At 37.9% G+C, this 17,767-nt stretch overlaps 1 protein-coding gene across 1 annotated transcript in view; it reads right to left on the reverse strand.

Annotated features, from left to right (window-relative positions):
* KDM7A (lysine demethylase 7A) overlaps positions 1 to 17,767 on the reverse strand; it is a 113,048-nt gene that overhangs the window by 59,288 nt on the left and 35,993 nt on the right. The window contains exon 4 of the mRNA XM_001367912.4: positions 1,016 to 1,176. Within this exon, the coding sequence (XP_001367949.2) occupies positions 1,016 to 1,176 (161 nt within the window). The remainder of the gene's footprint in view (positions 1 to 1,015; positions 1,177 to 17,767) is intronic.

Raw genomic sequence — 17,767 nt, forward strand, 5'->3', positions numbered from 1 at the left:
AGGATATTTTCTAATTTTTGATTTTTTAAAGTCAAACTAAAATCTTTTCATTATTATTATAGTTGTATATAACTACTTGTATGTTTTTAAGGTATTCCATATGCTCATGCTTTCAAGTTTAAAATTCATAACCAGAAAAGGATCTCCTTACCCCATCCCACCTCACCCCACAAAAAACTGATTGGATTTGTCAAAATAGTGTTGTGTACTGAAAAAAAGCAAAGGCTTTGGAGTCAGAGAATTTTGGTTTTCTCCATATGCATGAGGAATTATAGGGGTTAGACTGTAAGACCATTCCAATTCAAGATCTATGTTTTATGTTGTTTCTTCATCAATAAAATGAGATATTATATTACATGGCCTCTAAAGGCTTTTTCTAGCTCTAAAGTTCTATCATTCTAAGTTCCAAGGAGAGAGATCTGATTACATCCCCTAGATAATGCTTTAAGATTGCACTGAGGCTTTTAGAAGATCCTATATATATTCATGATATTTAATCCTGGCAAATCATTCATAGCTGAATATACATATAACTTTTAAAAATTTTGATAGTGTCTTCTTTTAAACAAGGTCCTTTGAAGAAAAGTGGATGATGAAAGGCAGTTCCTCTTTCCACTGACAGAGGTGTCTGGAATACAAGAGATACTAAAATAAACTAGGCATTTCACAACTTCATGTAAAACTGGCCTTATTAAAGAGACAGAATAAGGTAACACTTTAGAAAGTCTAGAAAGAATGTCCACAGAAGACCTATTTCTTCTGCTTCAATTACAGCTTCCATTCTGCAAGTCAACAAGCATTTTATTAGGTGAATACCATATTTTATGTGTCTATGTGTGTATATGTATGTATGTATGCATGGGCACACACATTCCACTAACCTAAGAAATCACAAATTTAATAAACCTATTCCATATTAAAGTTTTTATCTATTCCAAATATTAAGACAATAAACCATTTTTACTTATGCCACATCTTCCCCTGGGTATTAGAAATTTTGGTGTTTAGTTCATACCTACATAACGTTCCACATCCATCACAGAAAAAGTTGGTGGAGGGAGTCTAAGTCCTAGATCATCTATTTTAGGAACCATAATTGGTACATCAAATCCATGTTTCTCCAGATATCTTTGTGTCAGCTGGCTGCCATTCATCTTTACTATGATTTCATCAGCACTAAAAAAGAAAAAAAGTTAACAAGAGAAATCATTCATTTAAATTCAAAAAAAATTTTTAAATTATATTTTATTTGATCATTTCCAAGCATTATTCATTAAAGACATAGATCATTTTCTTTTCCTCCCCCCCACCCCCCCCACCCCCATAGCCGACGCGTAAATCCACTGGGCATTAGATGTTTTCTTGATTTGAACCCATTGCTTTGTTGATAGTATTTGCATTAGAGTGTTCATTTAGAGTCTCTCCTCTGTCATGTCCCCTCAACCGCTGTATTCAGGCAGTTGCTTTTCCTCGGTGTTTCCACTCCCATAGTTTATCCTTTGCTTATGAATAGTGTTTTTTTCTCCTAGATCCCTGCAAATTGTTCAGGGACATTACACCGCCACTAATGGAGAAGTCCATTACGTTCGATTATACCACAGTGTATTAGTCTCTGTGTACAATGTTCTCCTGGTTCTGCTCCTCTCGCTCTGCAGCACTTCCTGGAGGTTGTTCCAGTCTCCATGGAAATTCAAAAAATTTTAAAGAAGATATTCTAATGTGTACATGTATATATGTATATACACATATGGGAATGTGTATGTAAGTTTATGTGGGTATACTGTAATCCTCTTTTTCTTACAAGGAGTTCTTCCTTGTTAATATCTGAAATTGTTATTTCCCCGTCTCCTCCACCAAGGTTCCAAATTCCCTCCTGGCTCCATTTAGTCAGATTTTGAAATTCCTTGCCTTTCATCTTCTTTTCCCAAAGCCCTCACCCAGAGTCTTGTATAGCAGTTAAAATTGAGAGGGGCAAACATTTCATCTTGGGAGTTAGGAACTTTCACAGAAGTAAGGGGAGGAAAACATAGAAGTGGTTGTGGTGAAAATAAGTCCCACAACTGACCATGTAGGGAATGGGACCAATCCTCCAGCTCTTCAAATGGAAATCACATACCACAGGGGGTCAGATCAGAGGCCCCCACCTCAGAGACCACCATCAGAGGAATGGAAAAGCCCCAAATTCTCAAGATGGCCAAATAATAAGGGCTGTGAGAACTCAGAACCCAGAAAATAACTGGTCACCAATGTGATATATACAAGATACTGACAAGACATTTGTCATTCTAATAAATATGTGCCCTCTCTTTTCATATATCTTAATATGTTCTTCTGTAACCTTTACTTATTGGTGGATAGGTGCTGCAGGGGATAAAGTTCCAGGTATGGAGTAAGGACAACTCAACTTATTGAGTTCAAGTCTGGCTCAGATACTCACTGCTATGTGACCCTGGACAAGTCACTTAGCCCTGTTTGACACAGTTTCTTCTTCTATAAAATGTGCTGGAAAAGGGAAATGGCAAGCTGCTCCATCATCTATTTACCAAGCAAACCCCAAACAGGGTTACAAAGAGTTGGGCACAACTGAACAACAACATTCTATTCATCCTTTCTTTAAGTAAATGTACCAGGTCATGAGAATGGTACATATTAGAAATTATTTATTAGCATAATAAGCTTTATAATGTTTTTTAATTTTTCTATTCTGGGCTCAAACACAAAAGAAGAATGATTATATACTGAGCAAGATACAAAAATGAATTATTGTATATGAAACTATAAGCCTCCATTTCATGATGCTTTCTTTTTTTGAAAATGTATTTAACACATATTTACTTTAATAATGGTTCTACTTTTTTATACTTCCTTCTGTTCCTTTTTATGTATTTTACTTTTGTTAAAAAGTTTTGTTGGAGAAGGCAGCTGGATAGCTTAGTGGATTGAGAGTCAGAGACTCTCCTAGAGACGTCTGGGAGGTCCTAGGTTCAAATCTGGCCTCAGACACTTCCCAGCTGTGTGACCCTGGGCAAGTCACTTAACCCCCATTGCCTAGCCCTTACCACTGTTCTGCCTTGGAGTCAGTATCCAAGACAGAAGGTAAGGGTTTAAAAAAAAAAGTTTTGTTGGTGTTCTGGTTTTATGTTACAAATAATTATAGATTGCCTCTACATTAAATGGTCTCTTGTAACAAAGTAAAACTTTTAAATAAAACCAATATATTGATCTCATCTGAAAGCATATGTAACATTCCATATTTGTAACAGTAGTACCCCCACCCTGTTTTTTAAAAGAAATTTTAATTAACAGTATTATTTTTTATCTCCCTCCCACCTCTCAGCACACTGAGAAAAACTCCTTGTAATAATTGTTTATAATCAAGGAAAACAAATCTTCTCATTGGCTGTGTTCAAAAATAAAATGTTTCATGCTACACTCTAAATCTATCAACTTTTTGGGAAGAGGTAGATATTATGTTTCATCTTCAGGTCTCTGGAATCATGGATGGTGGCTGTATTGATCATAGTCCTCATAACTTTCAAAAGTTGCTTGTCAAAGTTTATTATATAAATTGTTCTCTTAGTTCTATTCATCTCATTCTTCATGACAATATAAATATCTTTAAAATGCTTCGTTTTTATCATAAATTGTTCTTTAGTTTCTATTTACTTCTCTTTGAATCAGTTCATGTCTCTTTGAAATCATCTACTTCCTCATTTCTTACAGCACCATCACATTGATATACCTACTACAACTTATTCAGCGATTCTTCAATTGATCCCTTCAGTTTTCAGTTTTTTTGCTACCACAAAAATCTGCTGTAAATATTGCCATACATCTAAAGGATCTTTTCCTATTTCTTTGATCTTTTGGGGGTAAAGACCTACTACTGCTATAATTGCATCAAAAGGTATGCACTTCCAACCACTCTAGAGAGCAATATGAACTATGCTCAAAGGACTCCAAAACTGTGCATACCCTCTGACCCATCAATACCACTTACTATGTGTATCCCAAAGAGATTTTTTTTTTAAGGCAAAAGGAACTATTTGTTCAAAAACAATGATTGCAGCTCTTTTTGCAGTAACAATGAAGTAGGAATTGAGGAGTTGTCCATCAACTGGAGATCAGCAGAACAAGTTATAGTATATGAGAGTTACAGAATACTATAGTGAAATAAGAAATTACAAGCAGGATGATTTCAGAAAAATCTGGAAAGACTTACATGAACTAATGCAAAGTGAAGGGAGAAGAACCAGAAGAACATTGTACAAAGTGATGGCAATATTTCTTTCCCCCCCTTTTTTAAACCTTTACCTTCAGTCTTAGAATCAATACTGTGTATTGGTTCTAAAGAAGAATGGTAGGGGATAGGCAATGGAGATGAAGTGATTTGTCCAGGGCTTCAGAGCTAGGAACTGTTTGTGGCCAGATTTGACTCCAAGACCTCCTGTCTGTAGGCCTGGTTTTCAATCCACTAAGCCACATAGCTGCACCCTCCCCCACCCAACAACAGCAATATTTCTTGATGAATAATTGTGAATGACCTACTTATTCTCAGCAATGCAGTCATCCAAGATAATCCCAGAGACTCATGATGAAACATTCCATCCTCCCTCTGAGAAAGAATCCATGGAGTCTGAATGCAGATTGAAACTTACTATCTTTCATTTTCTTTCTTTTTTAAAAATTTGACATCTCTTCCACAAAACGATTAATGTGGAAAAATGTTTTACATGATTAAGTATGTAAAATCCATGTCAGATTATTTATCATCCCAAGGAGGGGGTAGGGCAGGGAGGGAAAGGCAGTTAGAAGGGAGAGAATTTTGAACTCAAAACTTAAAAAAAATGTTAAAAAATTCTTTTTACATGCAATAGGGAAAAAATAAAATATTTTTATTTTTTAATTTATTTTTATATTTATACATATTTATTTATATATATTTATATATAATTATTTATATTAAAATTTTAGTCTTTTCTGTATAATTGCAAATTGATTTTCAGATGCCTATATTCCTTTCACAGGTCCACCAACAATATATCAGTATGTCTATTTTCCTGCATACTCTTCAATACCTATTATTTTCCTTTGTTATCATTGCTAATCTAACCAGTATGACAAAGAATCTCACAACTGCTTTAATTTGCACTTCTCTAATTAGTAGTGATTTGGAGCATTTTTTCCCCACATGACATTTCACATGTATAGCTTGGGTTTCTTCCCCTATGAATTGGCAGTTCATAGCTTTAAACTATATATTTATCATGAGAGGGATGACCTTATTTTTAGAAAGCTGTTTTTAAAAAATTCTTATAAATTTGAAACAGTTGCTTATATATGTATATATAGATATATATCTATATATAGATATATATCTATATATAGATATATATCTTGAAAACAAGGCCTTTATCAAAGAAATTTGCCACAAAGATTTTCCCCGTTTCCCTTTTAATCTTAGTTATTAGATTTCTTTAATCAAAACTTTTTAAACTTTGTTTTATATGTTTTGCATGATAATACAAATATAATAAAGATTGAATTGCTTGATGTAATAATGCAGGACAATTCTGAGGGACCTATAAGAAAGAACCCTTTCCATATCCAGAGAAAGAATTGTGGGAATAGAAACACAGAAAAAAAACCAACTGCTTGATCACATGGGTCGCTGGGGATATGATTAGGGATGCAGACTCTAAACGATCACTCTAGTGCAAATATTAATAATATGGAAATAGGTCTTGATCAATGACACATGTGAAACCCAGTGGAATTGCTTGTTGGCTACGGGAGGGAAAGAATATGAATCGTGTCACCATGGAAAAATATTCTAAATCAATTAATTAAATAACATTTTTCAAATAAAAAAAGATTGAATTGCTTGCCAACTTCAGGGGGAGGATGAGAAGCAAAGGAGACAATTTGGATCATATGACTTTTGAAAACTTATATGGAAATTTATTATTACATGTAATTGGTAATAAATAAATTTTATGTTTCAGAAATTATCAACTTTATATCCAACAATCCTCTTTAAGTCTTGTTTGGTCATGAAATTTTCTTCAATCCATAGCTCTGATAGGTAATTTTTTTCTATGTTTTTCCAATTTAAGATGTGCCCAACTATTTTTAGGTCACATAACTATCTTTATTCTAGTAGCTGAGATATTGATGCTTATTGAATACTAAGCAACTAGATTAATTTGCTTCCGTTAATGCTTATGTATCTAACTCTGCTCCACTGGTCAATCTCTCTACTTTTTTAAACCAGCATTAAACTGTTTAGAAAATTACTGCTATAATATGAGATCTGGCCAGGCCCCATCAATGTTACCTCTTTTAATTATTTTCCTTGAGATTCTTGATCATTTTTGTTTCCTTGTGACTTGCAGTATTTTTTCTAGTTGTAAAGTAATCCTTTGCTAGATTGCCCCAGCATTAGGTAAGTAAATTAATTTAGATAGCATTGTCATTTTTCTAAGATTGATTCTTTCTATGAATGAGCAATTAATATGTTTACAATTATTTAGGTCTGTCTTTCTGTAAACCGTGGTTTATAGTTACATTTAAATCGTTCTTATATGGATATTAGTAGGTTTTAATATTTTATACAATTCAAAGTTATTTTAAATGGAATTTCTCACAATTTGGATTTATTAACTTTTTATCTATAAGCTAGAGGGTGATGGTAACAAGCATTTATCAAGTGCCTACTATGTGCCAGAGCCTATGCTAAATACTTTTTTTTTTTAAACCTGTACCTTCTATTTTAGAAATTGATACTGCCAGGTCCAATGCAAAAAAAAGCATAGGTAACTGAGGTTAACTGACTTGCCCAGGTTCACACAGCTGGGAAATATCTGGGGTCAGACTTGAACTCCTATCTCCAGGCTTGGCTCTCTGCCACTGTGACTGAGACACCTAGTTGTCCTGGCAATAAATACTTTTAAAATAACATCTTATTTGATTCTCACCACCTTCAAAAGTAAATGCTACTATTATCCCCATTTTCCTCAGTTGAGGAAACTGAGGCAGATAAAGGCTAAGTGACTGACCCAGTACCTTACAGCTTAAAATATCTGAGACTTAATTTGCATCTAGTCTTATTGACTTCAGTCCCACTGATATGTCTACTTCACCATCTGACTCTGAAGCTTAAGTTATATCATTTCAATGAAGTTTTGATCAACTCTTTAGCATTAAGAAGGCCATTGTAACAAAAAGTGATAATTTTGTTTCTCCTTTACCTCTGCTTTTCCCCTAAATTCCACCCTGTCTTATAATTGTAACTATATAGTATTATATGTGTGTGTACACATTTATACACACACACACATATATAATTCCTAGTACTATATCAAATGGAACTGGTGACAATAAACATTCTCATTTTATTCCTGATTTTGTTGGAAAGGATTCAAGTTTATCTCCACTACACATAATAGTACCTTGTGGTTTTAGACAAATGAAATTTATAATTTAAGGAAAGGAACATTTATTCCATTATTCCAATGTTTTCTGGTATTTCTTTTTAACAGAAATGGATTTTATATTCCATTAAAAGCTTTTTCTTACTATGCCCAGAGGGCGATAAAAGACTGTCTGCCCTTTGATCCAGCCATACCAATGCTGGGTTTGTACTCCAAAGAGATAAGGAAAAAGGCATGTACAACAATACTCATAGCTGCACTCTTTGTGGTGGCAAAAAATTGGAAAATGAGGGGATGCCCTTCAATTGGGGAATGGCTGATCAAATTGTGGTATATGTTGGTGATGGAATACTACTGTGCTCAAAGGAATAACAAAGTAGAGAAATTCCATGGAGACTGGAACAACCTCCAGGAAGTGATGCAGAGCGAGAGGAGCAGAACCAGGAAAACATTATACACAGAGACTGATACACTGTAATACAATTGAATGTAATGGACTTCTCCATTAGTGGCAATGCAATGACCCTGAACACCTTGGAGGAACCTCCAAGAAAAAAACCACTATCCACATGCACAGGAAACACTGTGGGAGTAAAAATACTAAAGAAAAACAACTGCTTGAATACATGGGTTGAAGGCATATTGTTGGGGATGTAGACTCTAAATGAACATCCTAGTGTAAACAACAACATGGAAATGGGTTCTGATCAAGGACACATGTAATACCCAATGAAATTGCGTGTTGGCTGCGGGAAGAGTGGGTGGAGGGGAAGGAGGGAAATAATGTGATTATTGTAACCAAGGAATAATGTTCTAAATTGACTAAACTTATTCAAATGGAAAGAAAAAAAGCTTTTTCTGCATCAATATAATCATGATTTTTGTCCATTCTGTTATTTATATGGTTAATTTTACACTTTTCCTAATAGTAAACCAACTCTGCATTCCTGGCATAAGTCTAACCTGGTCTCAGTGTATATTCTTTATGGTGTATCATTTTGGTCTCTGATAAAATTTATTTTAAATTTTTTCATCAATTTTCATTAGGGATACTGGTATATAGGGTTTAATATTTTGTTTTAACTCTCTCGTTTGGGTCACAGAAGGAATTTGGTGGAATCCCTTCTTTTTGCTAACTTTGCAAAAGATTCATATAATATTGGAATTGTGTTCCTTAAATATTTGACAAATTTACTTAAAAATTCCTTTTTTTTTGGCTAGCTTTGCAAAAGATTCATATAATCTTGGAATTGAGTATTCTTTGAATGTTTGATGGAATTCACTTATGAATCCATTGGTCCTGGAGTGTTTTTTTTTCCCCTTTGGAATTTAATTTGTAGTATGTTCAATTTCTTCCTCTGGAATGGGGTTCTTAAAATTCCCTATTTCTTGGCCTGCTAAATTGGGCATTTTATATTTTTGCAAATGTTTATTTAAACTTGCATTTATGCATTTTAATAAATATTTTCAATGGCTCTCTTTGTTGGGGGCATCACTATTACTAAACCTTTCCTTCCTACCAATTAAAAACAATATGGAGGAAAACAGCCCCTCCTAACAAATAAGTATTGTCAAGTAAAATGAATCCAGAGTGGTCTTTTCCAAAAATGGGTGTATATTTCTCAAATTTGAATTGATTACCTTTCACATCATAAGTTCTCTGGGAAAATGGTTAATTAGTGTTTTTGTCAGGGTTCTTTAATTTCTCAAAATTGTTTTTCTTTACAATATTGTCCTTGTAGAAATTGTTCTAGTTCTATTCAATTCATATTGCATTAGTTTAAAGTACCCAGAATTCATTGAAAAGTTTCCCCCCTAGTTTCTCATAGCATAATAAAATTCCATTGTATTCATATACCCCAATTTGTTCAACCATCCCTCAACTAATGAGCATCCTCTTATCTTTTGGTTTGGGGTTTTCTTTTTTCCTTTGAATCCTCCCTTTGGAAATAGGAATTGTTTTGCTTCCAGCTATCTTCTCCAGGTTTATTCTCCCTTTCAAACACTCCTCTATTCCTATCCCTACTTATTTCCCTGTTGACCATGATGCTTTTCTCTATTTATATGTGTACATGTAGTCAACTCTTTCATCTATTTTAGATGAGTGATATCTGATGTCTACTTCACCAGCCCTTCTTTGTCTTTCTTTCTTTGCTCGTCTTCACATTCTAATTTTCAGAAATACCGATTTCCATCCCATTCTTTTTCCTTTCTACACAATCATATCCCTTCTTTTACCTTCTCATTCTATAAACACAAGAGTTCTAGAAGTGGGATACACCCCAGACCTCTGGTCCTGTATCCAAGCATAGTCCTTACAGCCACCATCCAGGAAAACAATTTTTTTTGGAGCAGGGGCCCACCTGACAGACCCAGGGCATGCAAGCTAGCCTTGCTGAAGCAGTAAGGCATTTTAAGGGATAGACAGGAAGCAGTATATGCCAGGCAAGTCAAACCAACACCACCTTCACCACTATCTTTCCTCAGACCCTGATGGCAACAGCCCAAGACTCTGAGCCCAAGAGTTTTTGGAAGAGCAATGTTTGCAATCCATTGTCCACAGTAATAATTCTGGGAAATAGTCCATGAAGAAAAACAGCTTTGCTACTCCTGAGATGCCATAGCCACATCTATTAAAGAAAGCTCTTGCCACATCTATTGAAGAAAGCTCTTGCCACAAAAGTCCTTAGCACCAACAAAGAGTTCAATAGCAAAATGTGATATAATTTTATGAGTGAAATAGCATTAAAGAAAGACACATTACCATCTGCCTTGCCAAAACACCCTAATGACCATGGGAAGTTTCTATCTGACTGTAGCTAAAGTCTTCCATACATACAGACACACTGAATTCCTTGGGAATAGAAGCCATCCTATTTTTCCACTTCTGTCCACATGCTTAGCACACTGCATTGCACATAATTAAGTACTTATCAATGATTCATTTATTCATTTGTTAATTTAACTGGACCAACCCACCCCAAGGTACTCTTGTTTTTCTTATCTAACTTCCCCAATATTAATCAATAAAAAAACATTTATCAAGTACCTACTGTGTTCCAGGCACTGTGCTAAGCACTGGGGATACAAAAAAAAAAAAAAAACAGCTCTCACCCCCAGGGTGCTCACAATCCAAGAGGAGAGACAACATGCAAATAAACATATAGAAAACAAACTCCACATAGGATAAATGGGAAATAACTGATAGGAGGAAGGCATTGGAATGAAGAGGGACTCAGGAAGAATTCCAGTAAAAGATGGGATTTTAGTTGGGGCTTTATAGGAAGCTAGGGAGGTCAGTAGTTGGAGCACAAAAGAGAGAGCATTCCAGGTTTATCGGAGTGCCAGAGAAAATGCCCACAGCTAAAAGATGGCGTGTCTTATCCTTGAACAGCCAGGAAGCCACTATTCCTGAATCAAAGTATATGGCAAGGAGTGAGGTATAAGAAGAACGGAAAGGTAAAAGGAGGTAGGTTATGAAGGGCTTTGAATCCCAGAATATTTTGTATTTGCTGCTGAAGATAACAGGAAACCATTGGAGTTTACTGAGTAAGGGGTAACACGATCAGACTTGAGTTTTAGAAAAATCATTTTAGTAGGTACATGGAGGGCAGCTGCACAGTTAATTACCCATCTGTCAAATGAGCTGGAGAAGGAAATGGTAAACCATTCTAGTATTTTTACTGAGAAAACCCCAAATGAGGTCACAAAGAGTCAGACAGAACTATAAAACAACTGAGCAAAACTAAATGGAAGGGGATGAGACTTGAGGCACATAGACTTACCAGTAGGCTATTACAATAATAAAGGCATGAGATGATGAAGGCCTACCCTAAAATAGTGACAGTATCAGAAGAAGGAAGAGCGTGTATGCAAGAGATGCTGCAAAGGCAAAGTCAACAGGCCTTGGGAACAGTTTGGACATGAGAGGGTGGGGGGGAAGATGAGCAATACAGCATGACTCCTAGGTTGTGACTATGAAGGATTCAGAGTTACCTATAAAGTAACGGAAGGCAGAAGAGGTTTAGTTTAGTTTAGTTTAGGGGGGAAATAATGAGTTCTGTTTTGGATATACTGAGTTTAAGATTTCTAATGGGCATTCAGTTCAAGATGTTGAAGATACAAGATTACAGATCAGTAGAGCGACTGAGGCAAGATAAATAACTCTGAGAATTATAGAAATGTTAATTAAATACATGGGAATTGATGATATCACGAAGTGAAATTAGTATAAAGGAAGAAGATAAGAGGGTCCAAGGCAGAACCCTGAGGTTCACCTACAGTTTGTGGGTATGATCAAGAAGAGGATTTAGCAAAGGAGACAGAAGGATAGGTCAGGTAGGAGAAGAATTGGGAGAGTGCACAGTACTGAAAACCTAGACAGCAGAGAATCTAAAGGAAGAGAGAATGGTCAACAGTACCAAAGGCTGGAGAGAAAGCAGGAAGAACGAGGACTGAGGAAAAGCTCTGGATTTGGCAAATAAAGGATCATTAGTAACTTTGGTTTCAATGGAAAGGTAAAGTCAGAAGCCTGACTGTAAGGGGTGTGACCCATGTGCGCAATAGTGGGTGATGAATCAGAATTGATCGACTGCACCCTGGGCAGTCCTAAGCAAAAAAGCTTTAGCTGTAATTGGTACACATAAAATGGAAGGAAGTCATAGGAAGTGACAAAAAGAAATGGTCTTTAAAAATGCCAAGAATTTTCTGTGAAGAGGTCTTTAGGTTTCGTCTGCAACTTAACCTTGGAGGAGCTCCAGCTTGAGACTTTGGACTGCTCTTGAACTTAGAACTCCAAGTGGGGTGAGTGAAAAAGGCTGACTCCTTTCCTGGATTTTCTGAAGGGACTAGCCTCAGGAGAGGCCTCCCCTCTTGAGAAAGGCTTCCTTCATCCCCAGGTCCTTGGCTCAAGGTAGAGGCCTCTCTGGCTAAGCGCTAATTAGCCCTGCCTGGGTTGAGCAAAATACATATTGTGTAGGTTAGATATTTTACCCTATCCTCTCTCTGATTTTCTTATTTTCACTCTCCATATTTTATAAATAAATTGTTAAAATAAATCTCTTTGGAATTTGACTAAATTCCTGGCAACCTTACTCCTAAATAATCCAGTCCAACATTTTATATTAATGCCTTACATTTCTGGCCTTTACAGGTGTCAAGAAGAGAGTTAGAGGATGCTGTAATCACTTCTGTTGGTTAACCACATGGTTGGGAGGAGACTTTTGCAGTGACCATGTAGTGAGAATAGTAAGGAAGTCTTTAAAAAAGTCTAAGTCAATTTTGGGTGCCTCTTTTCCACATTCACATCCAGAGGTCTGTGGTAAGGCCCTTCATTCAAAAAAGTCTGGTGAGAAACTACGAATTAAGGGGAAAGGTCTCGGTCTCCTTCCCCTCTCAGCCCATATGGTCCCTGGGAAGCAGTTCTCTCTGTCCTTGGTGCAGGGAGAGAATTCTCTGGCTTAGTTTGGAGAGCAAGGCCCGCAAGTCACAGGAATCTGGAAATCAGAATCCAAGCTTCATGCTGTCACTTATATACTTACTATAGATGGCCTTTTCTAGTTTAGCTACAAAGGGCAAAAGAGATCTATGATAGTGTGGATCAGTGGATCACGAGAAGGTTTTTTTCTAGGAGAGAAACATGGACATTTTTGTAGGGAATGAACCAAGAGAAAGAGTGTGACTGAATCTAAGTGAAATAATGAGGATGACGAATGGGGCAATCTTTTGGAGGAGATAGAAAGGAAGGGGAATTTGCTCAAAAAAGAAGGGTTAGCCTCACTAAAGAGTGAGGCCCTTTCATGGGAGAGAGGGATAAAGGAGAAAAGTGTGGTAGAAGACACCTAAGTGACAATAGATGAGGAAAAGGGGAGAGAAGAGAGTTCATGGTGAAGGCTCTATTTTTTTCTTTAAAAAATGAGGCGAAGTTCTCAACTGGGAGATTCAAGGAGAAGGAGCCCTGGAATGTCTAAGAAAGGAAAAAAGATTTGGAAGAGATACTGTGGAGAGAGGTATGGCAGCATTATAAAATATCACTGAGGGCTCAGTTGTACAACATAATTTTCTTGACCTATATTCAGTAACACATGGGTAAGCACAAAGGCAGCAAAGGGATAATTGGAACAGTCCAAGGCTGAGGCTTGGATCGATGTGATAAGGGGTCTGGGGACTCAAGAGAAGAAGAGGAGAAAGTGGTTAATACAGGGGAGATGGCCTGGGAAGGAATGAAGGGGTAAGGGACAAGAGGTCACAGTGTGAATGAAGAGTAGGGCCACATAAGCAAAGGCAGAGGGAGTGGGGAAAAGCTGAGAGATTATGGTCAGAATTCTTGAACATGGAGATACTTTTCTAAGTGTGTGTGGTTGAGGTGAAGTGGAGGAGTAGGTTATGAAACTTGGTGGTTAGGGTATGAGGGAAAATCAATATATATGTTGAAAGTTGCAGGAGTTGGGGAAGAGAGAAAATCTGTAAGTTTCAAACTCACTAAATATGGAAGAAAAATGACCTATGTGTATGTAGGCAACAACTACCAGGATTTTGATTGGGTAGTAGATATGAACAGTGTGAACCTCAAAGGAAGAGAGGTTCCTGAGTGATGAAGGAAGGAGGAGAACTGGGAGTGGTAGTAGTGTAAAAATGGAGACTTGAATCCAGGACTTCAACCCCCAGAAGTCCTTGTTCCACTTCCCCAGAATGCTTTGTAATCTCACTGAATTTTCACCTGGGCCGAGAGCAAATTATTATTTAAAGGGTCTCCACCCACAGCAGCGTCTCTTTTTTTTCCTGTTCCCACTTGCAAGCAGATGGGTCCTTTCATAATGTAGGTGAGGTTGTCTAGGCCTCTCTGGGCCTAGGAACATGCTTTCTTATTCTGTATTTTCTTTAATCCTTAACCTTTAATAAACCTCATAAAAATATAATGCTTCTAGCAGAGAAACTAATTTTAACTGCTCCAGTTATGGTGACCACTAGATTGGATGAGAACTTCTCAAATTAAAAAAAAAAAGAAAAGAAAGATAGCTTAGATAATGATTTCTAAGCTATGTTTCTCCAAGATGCTTTTTTAGAAAACCATCTTGATCAGCTCCTGCCGGCAGCCATCTGCTTGACTTTCTTGATTCAATATCATTCACCTGGTCCCGGCCCTGCCCACCCCAGCTGACCGCTCCTGCTCTGGCTCCTGCTCTCTCTCCGTTCTCACCTGGTGCTCTGGCTCCCTGCCCTGCTGCCTTCAATCCTGACCCAGATGAACCTCCTGGTCCAGCAATCCTGACTCAGGCCCAGGACTCATTTCTACCAGCTGGTAAAGAGGGATAATTTTACCTTAGGCTAAGATTAGCCACGGACTGGGGCAGGAGGCGGTATCAGAGGGGAGAGAGAAAAAAGGGAGAGAAGAGACTTTCAAAACAGGAACTTAAAAGCATGTCTATTTTACAAGAATATCTTTTAATTGCATTGATCCTTTTATTGACTTCACCTGCGTGTCAGGGAAAATATTCAGCTCTGTACAACCTTTTAGCTAACTTTGGAGAGGCAGCTGGGTGTCTCAGTGGACTGAGAGCCAGGCCTAGAGATGGGAGGTCTTTGGTTGGAATCTGGCCTGAGACACTTCGTGGCCATGTGGCCCTGAGCAGATTGCTTGGACCTCATTACTTACCCCTTACCACTTTGCCTTTGGACAACAGACATCTAAATGGATGACTTAAAAAAAAGAACCCAAGGAACTTTAAAAAGACTGGAGGTTATATATTTTAAGGCATTTCAGACTCCAATGGTTTATAAAAAAATCTCTGTATTTCTATTGCATTTTACTGATTGCTTTGTTTAAGGTTTAACTTTGTGATTTTAAATTCATATATTACTGCATTCAATATTATTCTGTTACACTGAATCATTTTAATGTACTGGGTTTTAACTACTGTTATATTCTGTTGCTTTTCCCCTATAACTGCACTGAACAAATATTCTTGAATAAGCCCATATATAAAAACAGCCTTTTTCTATTTTGCCTTTGTAAATTGTCACATAGAGGATAGATGGACTTCTGATGTCTTTTTAATTTCTCTTACCAATTGATTCATATACCTCATACCTCAGCCATGCATCCCTAAGTAATCCTGTGTTTTGTTTTTTCTTTTTCAATCACCCACAACATGGGGAAATGTAAAAAAATATCATTATTTTAAATTGCAAAGTTTAAATTCCCTTTAAAGAAGAATTTTAGGTAAAGAAAGATGCTACCTCTCTGAATACAGAAACTGAACTGTTGGAGAAGACACCATGAAGAAGCCTCCAGATCACAAGCTGCACAAGAATGAACTTTGGGTGTAGTTGACTGAACATTTATTTGTATGTATACTTTCATGCCAAAGGGGACTGCCCCCTAACTTATTTTTGTCAATGCATCCAGCAATTATTGGTTTTATTCTTTTTTTCTCTTATCCTCAAATTATTGTAATCTTTAAATTTACTGTGTTTTCATGATCCTTTGGGGAAAAAAAATTTTTTTTCAAATGATCACATGGAGAAATGTAAAAATGGAGATTTGAACTCTGGACTCCATTCTCCAGAAGTCCTTGCTCACTTCCCAAAATGCCTTGTAACCTCATCTGGGCCGAGAGCGAGATGGAGTATTTAACCTGGTTGTTCTGGGGCTCTTTTCTACTTCCGCTGCCCGGCAGACACGTCTCTCATGATGTGATTGAAATTGAATTGGACCTCTCGGCCCACCTAGCACGTGCCTTTCTTACTTGTATTTTCTTAAATTCTCAACCTTTAATAAACCTCTAAAAATATAATACTCCTTGCAGAGAGAAACTAATTTCTACCTGCCCCAGCTCCCCCCCCCCAATTTTAACTCTTACAATAGGGAACAAGGAACAAGGGAGCAAATCCTCTGCCTCAACCAGGAAGGAAGGAAGGAAGGAAGGAAGGAAGGAAGGAAGGAAGGAAGGAAGGAAGGAAGGAAGGAAGGAAGGAAGGAAGGAAGGAAGGAAGGAAGGAAGGAAGGAAGGAAGGAAGGAAGGAAGGAAGGAAGGAAGGAAGGAAGGAAGGAAGGAAGGAAGGAAGGAAGGAAGGAAGGAAGGAAGGAAGGAAGGAAGGAAGGAAGGAAGGAAGGAAGGAAGGAAGGAAGGAAGGAAGGAAGGAAGGAAGGAAGGAAGGAAGGAAGGAAGGAAGGAAGGAAGGAAGGAAGGAAGGAAGGAAGGAAGGAAGGAAGGAAGGAAGGAAGGAAGGAAGGAAGGAAGGAAGGAAGGAAGGAAGGAAGGAAGGAAGGAAGGAAGGAAGGAAGGAAGGAAGGAAGGAAGGAAGGAAGGAAGGAAGGAAGGAAGGAAGGAAGGAAGGAAGGAAGGAAGGAAGGAAGGAAGGAAGGAAGGAAGGAAGGAAGGAAGGAAGGAAGGAAGGAAGGAAGGAAGGAAGGAAGGAAGGAAGGAAGGAAGGAAGGAAGGAAGGAAGGAAGGAAGGAAGGAAGGAAGGAAGGAAGGAAGGAAGGAAGGAAGGAAGGAAGGAAGGAAGGAAGGAAGGAAGGAAGGAAGGAAGGAAGGAAGGAAGGAAGGAAGGAAGGAAGGAAGGAAGGAAGGAAGGAAGGAAGGAAGGAAGGAAGGAAGGAAGGAAGGAAGGAAGGAAGGAAGGAAGGAAGGAAGGGAAGGGAGGGAAGGAAGGGAAGGAAGGGAGGAAGGGAGGGAGGGAGGGAGGAAGGGAGGAAGGAAGGAAGGAAGGAAGGAAGGAAGGAAGGAAGGAAGGAAGGAAGGAAGGAAGGGAAGGAAGGGAAGGAAGGGAAGGAAGGGAGGAAGGGAGGAAGGGAGGAAGGAAGGAAGGAAGGAAGGAGGGAGGGAGAGAGGGAGGGAGGGAGGGGGAGAGAGAGAGAGAGAGAGAGAGAGAGAGAGAGAGAGAGAGAGAGAGAGAGAGAGAGAGAGAGAGAAGAGGGAGAGAAGAGGGGGAGAGAGGAAGGGGGGAGATGGGGGGGGGAGAGGCAGAGAGAGAGAGAGAGAGAGAGAGAGAGAGAGAGAGAGAGAGAGAGAGAGAGAGAGAGAGAGAGAAAGTGAAACCAATACTAGAAAGAGTGGAAAAGAAGACTCTGTCATCAAGGTGAGGCCAGGTTTCTGGAAAGCTAGTAGATGGAAGGAGGGAAGAAAAAAAATTGAATGATAATTTGTTTTCTATGGAAAAGGCATTCCAGAGAGCACAGTAGAAGGGTTAGATGGAATGACAATGAAATTTTGGGGTGGGAGAATTGAAGAATGAGGTAGTAGGGGGTGAGGAATAGAGGGGTTTTTAGATAATGATCTACATTAGTTTAGAGTCACTGGGATGTGATAGGTATAGCCAAATGTAAGAAT

Source organism: Monodelphis domestica, chromosome 5 (assembly GCF_027887165.1).
Source record: "Monodelphis domestica isolate mMonDom1 chromosome 5, mMonDom1.pri, whole genome shotgun sequence".
Taxonomy (NCBI): domain Eukaryota; kingdom Metazoa; phylum Chordata; class Mammalia; order Didelphimorphia; family Didelphidae; genus Monodelphis; species Monodelphis domestica.